The sequence below is a fragment of the Stegostoma tigrinum genome, chromosome 7 (genome assembly GCF_030684315.1).
Source record: "Stegostoma tigrinum isolate sSteTig4 chromosome 7, sSteTig4.hap1, whole genome shotgun sequence".
Lineage (NCBI taxonomy): Eukaryota > Metazoa > Chordata > Chondrichthyes > Orectolobiformes > Stegostomatidae > Stegostoma > Stegostoma tigrinum.
This window is the reverse complement of record NC_081360.1, coordinates 65,687,139-65,699,677: the sequence shown is the minus strand read 5'-3', so window position 1 is coordinate 65,699,677 and position 12,539 is coordinate 65,687,139. Positions and strand designations below refer to the sequence as shown.

The window sequence follows — 12,539 nt, the reverse complement described above, 5'->3', positions numbered from 1 at the left end:
TCGGGTCTGGTGACCGTTCTGAGGAGGGGACACCGGACCCGAAACGTTAACAGTTCTTTCGCCTCCACAGATGCTACCAGACCTGCTAAGCTTTGCCTGCAAATGTGTTTTGAGAAAGCTGCTAGTTGTGTATTAGTTGATAGAAGGTATTGGGACCTCAATAGGAATTCACTTATGCACCTATATATATTGACAAATTCACCATTGTCGTGCAGTTATTATGTCTATATCCCTGGTTGGGGCTTTGTAGGTAGAATTTAACATAACTTGATTTCCAAAGTATAACAATCACAGAGCTAAAGAATTAAACCTCAATTGCTGCATGGGAACATGGTGTAGTGGCAGTATGCCTGAAAATAGTGATGATTTTGTCATTAATTATCTAATGGAGAGGGTACAGAAGTGGTCATGAAACAGGAAAATCAGAAGTGGTGCCAGTACTGATTAGTGATGACTTTGTTGCTTTGATAAAAGAGAGAGTTAGCGTCAGAGATGAAGGATAGCATCCATTCTAGAGTGGAATGAATCCATGTCCCCAATCTCCAAACATAGCATAATCACTAACCAGACAATTAAAACTGTGCTCTTGAAGAGGGCAAGAAAGCTTGCCAGGTGCAGCAGCAGGGCATCCCTTGTGTCAACTTCGGAAGGAATCAGTTCAGTTGTTCAGAAAGATGCGTAAACAGGAGGACAACAGTGCATCCTTTTAGGGAGTATGAAAACAAGGGAGAAACAATTTATACGTGTTTGTGGAACATTACTGAAGAAAGGGTCTTTCATCAATATGAAGTATTTGGCAAAAGAAACAATATGTGGAATGTGCAGTGAGTGGTGTGGATCCAAATTGCTCCTTCTGAGATTATGGAGGAGGAAGATTCATGAAGGTGTTCAGAGCTAAATGGGATAAGCACTGCAATACAAAAAAATCTAAGGGCTAATTAGAAATGCTTGTTACCTTCAGAGAATGAGAAGACACACAATGGGCTGAATGTCAGTCATGTGCACACTCGACAACATTAAATTCTCATGCATTACCATACATAACTACTCGACAGTATTGGGTGTCAATGAAATGTTTTTCCTGTTGAGAAAGCACATAAACAAAGATCGGAATGAACATTTCCACTGGAAATTATTTTCAGTTGTAAGATCGTAATCAGATTAACAATTTAAAACATTTCTCTTTCAGGCTCAAGTTCCACACCTGTTGCAGGTACTTTTTTAAATTTGCATTTTGATTGCCGCGCTCAGAAATCATGATTGCGAACAAATATTAAGTTTCAATGAATTTGTCACTTTCCAAACTCTTTTCATTTCACTTCAAAGCACTACCATTGAGATTATATGTGCAAGTGTATCAAATGTGATTGGATGTATTTATTTTCAGCTAAAGAATTCTTTGTGGAATGCAACAAATGCAAACACTTTCATTTCAGATTCAGAAAAGCATGTTGTTCTTACCTCTATGTGTTATTTTTACATGTTGATTGCAATCAATGCTCAGAAATCAAGAACTGGGATAGAATAAAACTGTTCAATTTCAAAAACTATTTTCATTTCTGTTCCAAGAGTTACAATCAAGAATTGAAACGAAAGGTCAAACATATTGGAAGAGGTTTATTTTCTGTTAAAAGGATTGATCGTGTAATGCAAACAGCGCAATCACTTTCATTTCAGATTTTCAAAAGCATGTCATTTTTTAAAAACGCATTATTAGCACTGGTACAATGGAAGCTCACTGAAAAACAATGCCAATCCGGCTTTTTGAGATAGCTAAGAACGAAGAAGAAAAAGAACTGCAGAGGCTGTAAATCAGGAACAAAAGCAGTGTGAGGCAAAAAGTGCACTCACTTTAATTTCAGATTCTGAAAAGCATGTCACTTTTTTTACACACATGATTATCCCTCGTCCAAATGAAGATCACTGAAATAAATGCCAACCCGGCCTTTGAGATAGCTAAGAAAGTGGAACCAAAAGAACTGCAGATGCTGTAAATCAGGAACAAAAACAACGTTGCTGGAAAAGTTCAGCAGGTCTGGCAGCATCTGAGGAGGAGATAGAAGAATTAACATTACGGGTCTGGATCGTTCTGAGTAAGGGGCACCGGACCCGAAATGTTATCACTTCTTTTGCCTCCACAGATACTGCCAGACCTCCTGAGCTTTGCCTGCAACTTTTTTTTGAGGAAGTTGTTAATGGTGTATTCCTTGATAGACAGTATTGGGACCTCAGTAGGAATTCACTTATGCAGCTATATATATCGAAAAATGCACATTGAAGTGCAGTTATTGTGTCAATACACCTGGGTTTGAGCTTCATCGTAGAATTTAACATAACTTGATTTCCAAAGTACACCAATCACAGAGATAAAGAATTAATCAGAGCAGATTGAACCCATGTCCCATATCTCCAGACATAGTGTTATCACTAGCCAGAGGATTGAAACTGCGCTTATGAAGAGGGCAAGAAAGCTTGCCAGGTGCAGTGGCAGGACATCCCTGGTGTCAACTTTGGAAGGAATCAGTTCAGTTGTTCAGAAAGATGCATAAACAGCAGGACAACAGTGCATCCTTTTTAGGGAGAATGAAAACGAGGGAGAAACAATCTATATGGTTTTTCAGAACATTATCGAAGAAAAGGGTCTGTTATCAATTTGGGATGTTTTGGAAAAGAGCCAATATGTGGAATGTGAGTGAGTGCTGGGAATCCAAATTACACCATCTGTGAGTATGGAGGAGCAAGATTCATGAAGGTGTTCAGAACTAAATGGGATAAGCACTGCAATACAAAAAAAAATCTAAGCACTATTTAGAAATGCTTGTTATCTTCTGGGAGTCAGCAGACACACAATGGGCTGAATGTCAGTCGTCTGCACTCTCTGCAACATTAAATTCTCATTCGTTACCACACATAATTACTGGAGAGTATTGGGTGTCAATCAAATGTCTTATACTGTTAAGAATGCACAAAAACAAAGATTAGAATGAACATTTCCATTGGAAATTATTTTCAATTGTACGATCGTAATCAGATTAACAAGTTAAAACATTTCTCTTTCAGGATCAAGTTCCACACCTGTTGCAGGTACCATTTTAAATTCGCATTTTGATTGCCGGGCTCAGAAATCCTGATTGCGAACAAATATTAAGTTTCAATGAATTTGTCACTTTCCAAACTCTTTTCATTTCATGATGAAGCACTACCATCGAGATTATATGTGCAAGTGTATCAAATGTGATTGGATATATTCATTTTCTGTTGATGAATTCTTCGCGGAATGCAACAAGTGCAAACACTTTCATTTCAGATTCAGAAAAGCATGTTGTTCTTACCTCTATATGTTATTCTTACATGTTGCTTGCAATCGATGCTCAGAAATCTAGAACTGGGAAAGAATAAAATTGTTCAATCTGAAAAACTATTTTAATTTCTGTTCCAAGAATTACAATCAAGATTTGAAATGAAAGGAGCCCAAACATATTGGAAGAGGGTTATTTTCTGTTGAAAAGATTGATAGTTTTATGCAAACAGCGCAATCACTTTCATTTCAGATTTTGAAAAGCATGTCACATTTGTTACACGCATTATTAGCACGGGTACAATGGAAGCTCACTGAAAAAATTGCCAATCCGGCTTTCAGAGAAAGGCAAGCATGAAGGACAAAAAGAACTGCAGATGCTGAAAATCAGGAACAAAAACAAAGTTGCTGGAAAAGCTCAGCAGGTCGGGCAGCATCTGTGGAGGAGAAAGAAGAGTTAAAATTTCGGGTCTGGTGACCATTCTGAGGAAGGCGCACCGGACCCGAAAGATTAACACTTCTTTCGCCTCCACAGATGCTACCAGACCTGCTGAGCTTTGCCTGCAAACGTGTTTCGAGTAAGCTGCTAATTGTGTACCTCTTGATAGAAGGTATTGGGGCCTCAATAGGAATTCACTTATGCAGCTATGTATATTGATAAATTCACCATTGTCGTGCAGTTATTATGTCCATATCCCTGGGTTGGGGCTTCGTATGTACAATTTAACATAACTTGATTTCCAAAGTATAACAATCACAGAGCTAAAGAATTAAACCACAATAGTTGCATGGGAACATGGTGTAGTGGCAATATGACGGAAAATTAGCGATGAATTGGTGATTAATAATCTCGTGGAAAGGGTACAGAAGTGTTCATGAAACAGGTGATTCAGAAATGGTGCCAGGACTGATTAGTGAATACATTGTGGCTTTGATCAAAGAGAGAGTTACTGTCAGAGTTGAAGGATAGCATCCATTCTAGAGCAGAATGAAACCATGTCCCCTATTTCCAAACATAGCATTATCACTAGCCAGCGGATTAAACCTGTGCTCTTGAAGAGGGCAAGAAAGCTTGCCAGGTGCAGCAGCAGGGCATCCCTGGTGTAAACTTCGGAAGGAATCAGTTCAGTTGTTCAGAAAGAGGCGTAAACAGCATCCTTTTAGGGAGTATGAAAACAAGGGAGAAACAATTTAAATGTGTTTGTGGAACAGTAACGAAGAAAAGGGTCCTTTATCAATATGAAATGTTTTGGAAAAGAACCAATATGTGGAATGTGCAGTGAGTGGTGGCGATCCAAATTGCAACTTCTGAGAGTATGGAGGAGGAAGATTCATGAAGGGGTGGAGAACTAAATGGGATAAGCACCGCAATACAATAAAAATCTATGCGCTATTTAGAAATGCTTGTTATCTTCTGAGAGTCAGCAGACACACAATGGGATGAATGTCAGTCATCTGTACTCTCGACATCATTAAATTCTCATGCGTTACCACACACAATTACTGGAGAGTTTTGGGTGTGAATGAAATGGTTTCTACTGTTAAGAATGCTAATAATCAAAGATTAGAATCAACATTTCCATTGGAAATTATTTTCAAATGTACGATCTTTACCAGATTAACAATTTAAAACATTTCTCTTTCAGGCTCAAGTTCCACACCTGTTGCAGGTACCTTTTTAAATTCGCATTTTGATTGCCGGGCTCAGAAATCCTGATTGCGAACAAATATTAAGTTTCAATGAATCTGTCACCTTGCAAACTCTTTCATTTCACTTCAAAGCACTACCATCGAGACTATATGTGCAAGTCTAAAATATGTGATAGGAAGTATTTATTTTCTGCTGAAGAATTTTTCGTGTAATGCAACAAGTGCAAATACTTTCATGTCAGATTCAGAGAAGCATGTTGTTCTTACCTCAATGTGTTATTCTTACACGTTGATTGCAATCAATGCTCAGAAATCAAGAACTGGGGGAGAATAAAATTGTTCAATTTCAAAAACCATTTTCCTTTCCATTCCAAGAATTACAATCAAGATTTGAAATGAAAGGAGCTCAAACATATTGGAAGAGGTTTATTTTCTGTTAAAGGGATTGATCATGTTATACAAACAGCGCAATCACTTTCATTTCAGATTCTGAAAAGCACGTCATTTTTTTTACACACTTTATTATCTCTCGACCAATGGAAGCTCACTGAAAAAAATACCAATCTGCCCTTTTGAGATAGCTAAGAAAGAAGAACCATAAGAACTGTAGATACTGTAAATCAGGAACAAAAACAAAGTTGCTGGAAAAGCTCAGCAGGTCTGGCAGCATCTGTGGAGGAGAAAGAAGAGTTAACATTTCGGGTCCAGTGACCGTTCTGAGGAAGGGTCTCTGGACCCCAAATGTAAACACTTTTTTCGCTTCCACCAATGCTGCCGTTTTTGAGAAAACTGTTAATTGTGTATTACTTGATCGAAGGTCTTGGGACCTCAATAGGAACTCACTTATGCAGCTACATACATTGACAAGTGCAGCATTGTAGTGCAGTCCATACCCTGAGGTACAATTTAACATAACCTGACTTCCAAAGTATAACAATCACAGAGCTAAAGAATCAAACCCCAATAGTTGCTTAGAAACATGGTGTAGTGGCAGTATGACCGAAAATTAGTGATGATTTGGTGATTAATAATCTAGTGGAAAGGGTACAGAAGTGGTAATGAAACAGGAAATTCAGAAGTGGCGCCAGGATTGATTAGTGAAGACATTGTTGCTTTGAAAAAAGAGAGAGTTACCGTCAGAGATGAAGGATAGCATCGATTCTAGAGTGGGATGAAACCATGTCCCATATTTCCAAATATAGAGTTATCACAAACCAGAGGATTAAAACTGTGCTTATGAAGAGGGTAAGAAAGCTTGCCAGGTGCAGCAGCAGGACATCCCTGGTGTCAACTTCGGAAGGAAGCAGTTCAGTTGTTCAGAAAGAGACGTAAACAGCAGGACATCAGTGCATCACCTATCGGGAGCATGAAAACGAGGCAGAAACAATTTATATGTTTGTGGAACAATCACGAAGAAAGGGTCTTTTATCAATATGAATTGTTTTGGAAAATACCAATATGTGGAATGTGCAATGAGTGGTGACGATCAAAATTGCATCATCTGAGAGTATGGAGGAGGAAGGTTCATGAAGGTGTTCAGAACTAAATGGGATAAGCACCGCAATACAAAAAAGATCTAAGCGCTATTTAGAAATGCTTGTTATCTTCTGAGAGTCAGCAGACACACAATGGGCTGAATGTCAATCATCTGCACTCTCAACAACATTAAATTCTCATGCATTACCATACATAATTACTGGAGAGTATTGGGTGTCAATCAAATGTCTTATACTGTTAGGAATGCACAAAAACAAAGATTAGAATGAACATTTCCATTGGAAATTATTTTCAGTTGTACGATTGTAATCAGATTAACAAGTTAAAACATTTCTCTTCCAGGCTCAAGTTCCACACCTGTTGCAGGTATTTATTTTCAATTCGCATTTTGATTGCCAGGCTCGGAAATCATGATTGTGAACAAATATCAAGTTTGAATGAATTTGACACTTTGCAAACTCTTTTCATTTCACTTCTACGCACTATCATCAAGATTATATGTGCAAGTACATCAAATGAAATTTGAAGTATTTATTTTCTGTTAAAGAACTTTTCGTTTAATGCAACAAGTGCAATCACTTTCATTTCAGATTCTGAAAATCATGCCATTCTTTTTACACACATGATTATCTCTCGACTGAACAAAAAAGCTCACTGAAAAAGATAATAAAGTGTGAAGATGGATAACACAGCAGGCCAAACAGCATCTCAGTAGCACAAAAGCTGACGTTTTTGGCCTAGACCTCGCTGATGAAGGGTCTAGGCCCGAAACTTCAGCTTTTGTGCTCCTGAGATGCTGCTTGGCCTGCTGTGTTCATCCAGATTCACACTTTATTATCTTGGATTCTCCAGCATCTGTAGTTCCCATTATCACTGAAAAAAATGCCAATCTGGCTTTTAGAGATAGCCAAGAAAGAAGAACAAAAAGAACTGCAGACGCTGTAAATCAGGAACAAAAACAAAGTTGCTGGAAAAGCTTAGCAGGTCTGGCAGCATCTGTGGACGAGAAAGAAGAGTTAACATTTTGTGTCTGGTGACCGTTCTGTGGAGCACTTCTTTCGCCTCCACAGATGCTGCCTGGCCAAGCTGAGCTTTTCCTGCAAACGTGTTTTGAGAAAGTTGTTACTTGTGGAATACTTGATAGAAGGTATTAGGACCTCAATAGGAATTCACTCATGCAGCTGTATATGTTGACATTTCACCATTGTAGAGCAGTTATTATGTCCATACCCCTGGTTTGGGGCTTCGTTGGTACAATTTAACATAACTTGATTTCCAATGCAAAACAATCACAGAGGTAAAGAATTAAACCTCAATAATTGCATGGGAACATGGTGCAGTGGCAATATGACTGAAAATTAGTGATGATTAGGTGCTTAATTATCTAATGGAAAGGGTGCAGAAGTGGTCATGAAACAGGAAAACCAGAAGTGGTGCCAGTACTGATTAGTGAAGACATTGTTGCTTCGATAAAAGCGTGAGTTACTGTCAGAGATGAAGCATAGAATCCATTCTTGAATGGAATGAAACCATGTTGCATAGCTCCCAGCATAGCGTTATCACTAACCAGAGGATTGAAACATTGAAATTGAAGAGGGCAAGAAAGCTTGCCAGGTGCAGCAGCAGGACATACCTGGAGTCAACTTTGGAAGGATTCTGTTCAGTTGTTCAGAAAGATGCATAAACAGCAGGACAACAGTGCATCCTCTTTAGGGAGTATGAAAACGAGGGAGAAATAATCTATTTGGGTTTGTGGAACAATAACAAAGAAAGGGTCTTTTATCAATATGAAATGTTTTGGAAAAGAACCAATATGTGGAATGGGCAGTGAGTGGTGGGCATCCAAATTGCAACATCTGTGAGTATGGAGGAGGAAGATTCATGGAGGTGTTCAGAACTAAATGGGATAAGCACCGCAATACAAAAAAAACTAAGTGCTATTTAGAAATGCTTGTTATCTTCTGGGAGTCAGCAGACACACAATGGGCTGAATGTCAGTCGTCTGCACTCTCGACAACATTAAATTCTCATGCGTTACCACACATAATTACTCGAGAGTTTTGGGTGTCAATGAAATGTTTTATACTGTTAAGAATGCAATTAATCAAAGATTAGAATCAACATTTCCATTGGAAGTTATTTTCAATTTTACGTTGTTTACCAGATTAACAATTTAAAACATTTCTCTTTCAGGCTCAAGTTCCACACCTGTTGCAGGTACTTTTTTAAATTCGCATTTTGATTGCCGGGCTCAGAAATCATGATTGCAAACAAATATTAAGTTTCAATGAATTTGTCACTTTGCAAACTCTTTTCATTTCACTTCAAAGCACTACCATCGAGATTATATGTGCAAGTGTATCAAATGTGATTTGAAGTATTTATTTTCTGTTGATGAATTTTTCGTGGAATGCAACAAGTGCAAACACTTTCATTTCAGATTCAGAGAAGCATGTTGTTCTTACCTCGATGTGTTATTCTTACATGTTGATTGCAATCAATGCTCAGAAATCTAGAACAGGGATAGAATAAAATTGTTCAATTTGAAAAAACTATTTTCATTTCTGTTCCAAGAATTACAATCAAGAATTGAAATGAAAGGAACTCAAACATATTGGAAGAGGTGTAGTTTTTGTTAAAAGGATTGATCATGTGAGGCAAACAGCGCAATCACTTTTATTTCAGATTCTGAAAAGCATGTCATTTTTTTTACACACATTATTATGTCTCGTCCAATGGAAGCTCACTGAGAAAAATGCCAATCCGCCCTTTGATATAGCTAAGAAAGAAGAGCCAAAAGAACTGTAGATGCCTTAAATCATGAACAAAATAAAGTTGCTGGAAAAGCTCAGCAAGTCTGGCAGCATCTTTGGAGGAGATAGAAGAATTAACATTTCGGGTCTGTTGACCGCTCTGAGGAAGGGGCACCGGTCGGGAATCTTTAAGCATAAGTCCATAAGACCATAAGACATCGAAGTGGAAGTAAGGCCATTCGGCCCATTAAGTCCTCTCCACCATTTAAATCATGGCTGATGGGCATTTCAACTCCACTTCCCTGCACTCTCCCCGTAGCCCTTGATTCCTTGTGAGATCAAGAATTTGTTGATCTCTGCCTTGAAGGCTTCCAACGTGCCGGCCTCCACTGCAGTCCGTAGCAATTAATTCCACAAGCCCACCACTCTCTGGCTGAAGAAATGTCGTCTCTTTTCAGTTTTTACCCCGTCTAATTTTAAGGCTGTGCCCATGGGTCCTAGTCTCCCCACCTAATGGAAACAACTTACTAGCGTACACCCCTTCTAAGCCATATATTATCTTGTAAGTTTCTATTAGATCTCCCCTCAACCTTCTAAACTCTAATGAGTACAATCCCAGGATCCTTACCCGTTCATCATACTTTAAACCTACCATTCCAAGGATCATCCGTGTGAATCTCCGCTGGACACGCTCCAGGGCTAGTATGTCCTTCCTGAGGTGTGGGTCACACTTCTTTCGCCACCACAGATGCTGCCAGACCTGCTGAGCTTTGCCTGCAATTTTTTTATTAGGAAGTTGTTAATTGTGTATTATTTGATAGAAGGTATTAGGACCTCAATAGGAATTCACTTATGCAGCTATATACATTGAAGAATGCAACATTGTCGTGCAGTCATTGTGTCCATACCCCTGGGTTTGAGCTACAATGTAACATAACTTGATTTCCAACGTATAACAATCACAGAGATGAAGAATTAAAACCCAATAGTTGCATGGGAACATGGTGTAGTGAGAAAATGACTGAAAATTAGTGATGATGAGGTGCTTAATAATCTAGTGGAAAGGGTACAGACATGGCAATGAAACAGGAAAATCAGAAATGGTGCCAGGATGATTCATGAAGACATTGTTGCTTTGATAAAAGAGAGCGTTACCGTCAGAGATGAAGGATAGAATCCATTCTAGAGCAGATTGAACCCATGTCCCATATCTCCAGACATAGCGTTATCACTAACCAGAGGATTGAAACTTTGAAATTGAAGAGAGCAAGAAAGCTTGCCAGGTGCAGCAGCAGGACATACCTGGAGTCAACTTCAGAAGGAATCAGTTCAGTTATTCAGAAAGAGGCGTAAACATCAGGACAACAGTGCATCCTCTTTTGGGAGCATGAAAAGGAGGGAGAAACAATCTGTATGGGTTTGCGGAACAATAACGAAGAAAGGGTCTTTTATCAATATGAAATGTTTTGGAAAAGAGCCAATATGTGGAATGTGCAGTGAGATGTGGGGATCCAAATTGCTCCATCTGAGAGATTGGAGGAGGAAGATTCATGAAGGTGTTCAGAGCTAAATGGGATAAGCACAGCAAGCCAAAAAAAAATTGAAACTTTGAAATTGAAGAGGGCAAGAAAGCTTGTCAGGTGCAGCAGCAAGACATACCTGGAGTCAACTTCGGAAGGTTTCAGTTCAGTTGTTTACATTTTGATCACAATGCCTGGCTCAGAAGTCATGTTTGAAAACAAGAAGTGACTTTGAATGAATTTGTCACTTCGGAAACTGTTTTCCTTTCCCTTCAAAGAAAGATCATCAATATTAGAAACGCCATAATATAAGTGTTTTTGGAAGCAGTTTATTTTCTGTTAAACGTTTAATAGTGCCCTGCAAACAGTATAATCACTTTCGTTTCAGATTCTGAAAAGTATGTCTTTATATTTGTACATGTTATTTTCTCTCTTCTGATGAAAATTTACAGGAAAAAATATTCTGATCCATTCTTTTGTCAACCTGCTAATTCTGTATTAATTGAATGAATATGTGGGCATTAAAAGGGAATTTACTTGTGCTCCTCTATTCAGTAACAATCACACCATTGTGATTCTTCAGTAAAAACCTGTATAACCTGATTTCTTAAATTTAAAAATCACAAGGTCAAAGAAATAAGCAACAATAGCTTGTTGCCATATTCTTAACAATGTACAGTCAACATCACTGAAAAATGGTTAAGATAATGTGAAAATAATCTTGTTGATATGGTACAGAAAGGTTAAGGAAACAGAAAAATTGGATGTGATGTCAGCACTGATTAGTGAAGACGTAGTTGCATTTAAGAAACAAAGATTTAGCATCAGGGAGGAAGAACTGAGTCCATTCTGGACCAGTGAAGCTATAAAACTATGGCCGTGTCACATTTCTCTGATTGTAGTATTATCTCCAACCAAAGCACATTTTAATTCAGGGTTCAGAAGAAATCTGTTCAATGGGTTATACAGAGGTGTTAAAAAACAGGACGACAGTGCATCATGTTAAGGTAGCATGAGAAAGAGGAAGAAACAAGTTATATGAAGTTGGAAAACAATGATAAAGGAACGGTTTTTACTCAATTTCAGTAGATTAGGAAAAGGACCAACGTGTGGAATGTGCAACGAGTGGGTAGGATCGAATGCACCATTTGAGAGTATGGAGGATGGAGATTTGTAAAGGCTTTGAGGAACAAGTGGAATAAGCACCCAAATAGGAAACATCGAAGGGCTATGTAGAAATGCTGGATGAATAGCAGAAGATAAATTGCTCTCAAAACCAGACAGCACACACACAATGGACTGAATGTCAGTCTTCTGCAGTGTCAAAATCATTAAATACTTATGTACCACCATAAGTAATTTAGGAGTCTATTGTATGTCAAAGAGATGTCTTATGCCATCAAAAGTGCATATAAACAAAGATTCGAATGAAGATTTCTTCATGAAATTAATTTGTACTGTAGAAATTTTTCAGATTAACAATTAAAAATATTTCTCTTCCAGGCACAAATTCAACAACTCCTCCAGGTACAATCTACACATTATATATTAATTACAATTCCAAGCAGTGAAATCATGGTGGAAAACAAAAAATAAATCTATGGAATCAATTTGTCGTTTTAGAAAGTGTTTTCAGGCGAGCCAGGGTCCAAGTGGTATTACTGCTGGACTTTCAATTCAGGGACCCTGGTAATGTATTGGCAGATGGTGGAATTTAATTCAATAAAAATCTGGATTTAAGAGTCACATAATGACAATGAGTCCAATGTTGATTGTCAGGAAAAACGCATTTGGTTCACAAATTTCCTTTCAGGAAGTAAA

At 38.2% G+C, this 12,539-nt stretch overlaps 1 protein-coding gene across 12 annotated transcripts in view; it reads left to right on the top strand.

Moving 5' to 3' along the window:
* The window catches only part of LOC125453840 (mucin-13-like), a 110,116-nt gene that overhangs the window by 44,833 nt on the left and 52,744 nt on the right, over positions 1 to 12,539 (top strand). For 3 of the 12 annotated variants that reach the window (XM_059647369.1, XM_059647363.1, XM_059647362.1), the window contains 4 exons: positions 1,190 to 1,213; positions 4,945 to 4,968; positions 8,639 to 8,662; positions 12,222 to 12,245. In XM_059647369.1, coding sequence (XP_059503352.1) covers positions 1,190 to 1,213; positions 4,945 to 4,968; positions 8,639 to 8,662; positions 12,222 to 12,245 — 96 coding nt within the window. The remainder of the gene's footprint in view (positions 1 to 1,189; positions 1,214 to 4,944; positions 4,969 to 8,638; positions 8,663 to 12,221; positions 12,246 to 12,539) is intronic. The other 9 variants (XM_059647370.1, XM_059647366.1, XM_059647361.1 and 6 more) reach the window with 5 other exon arrangements.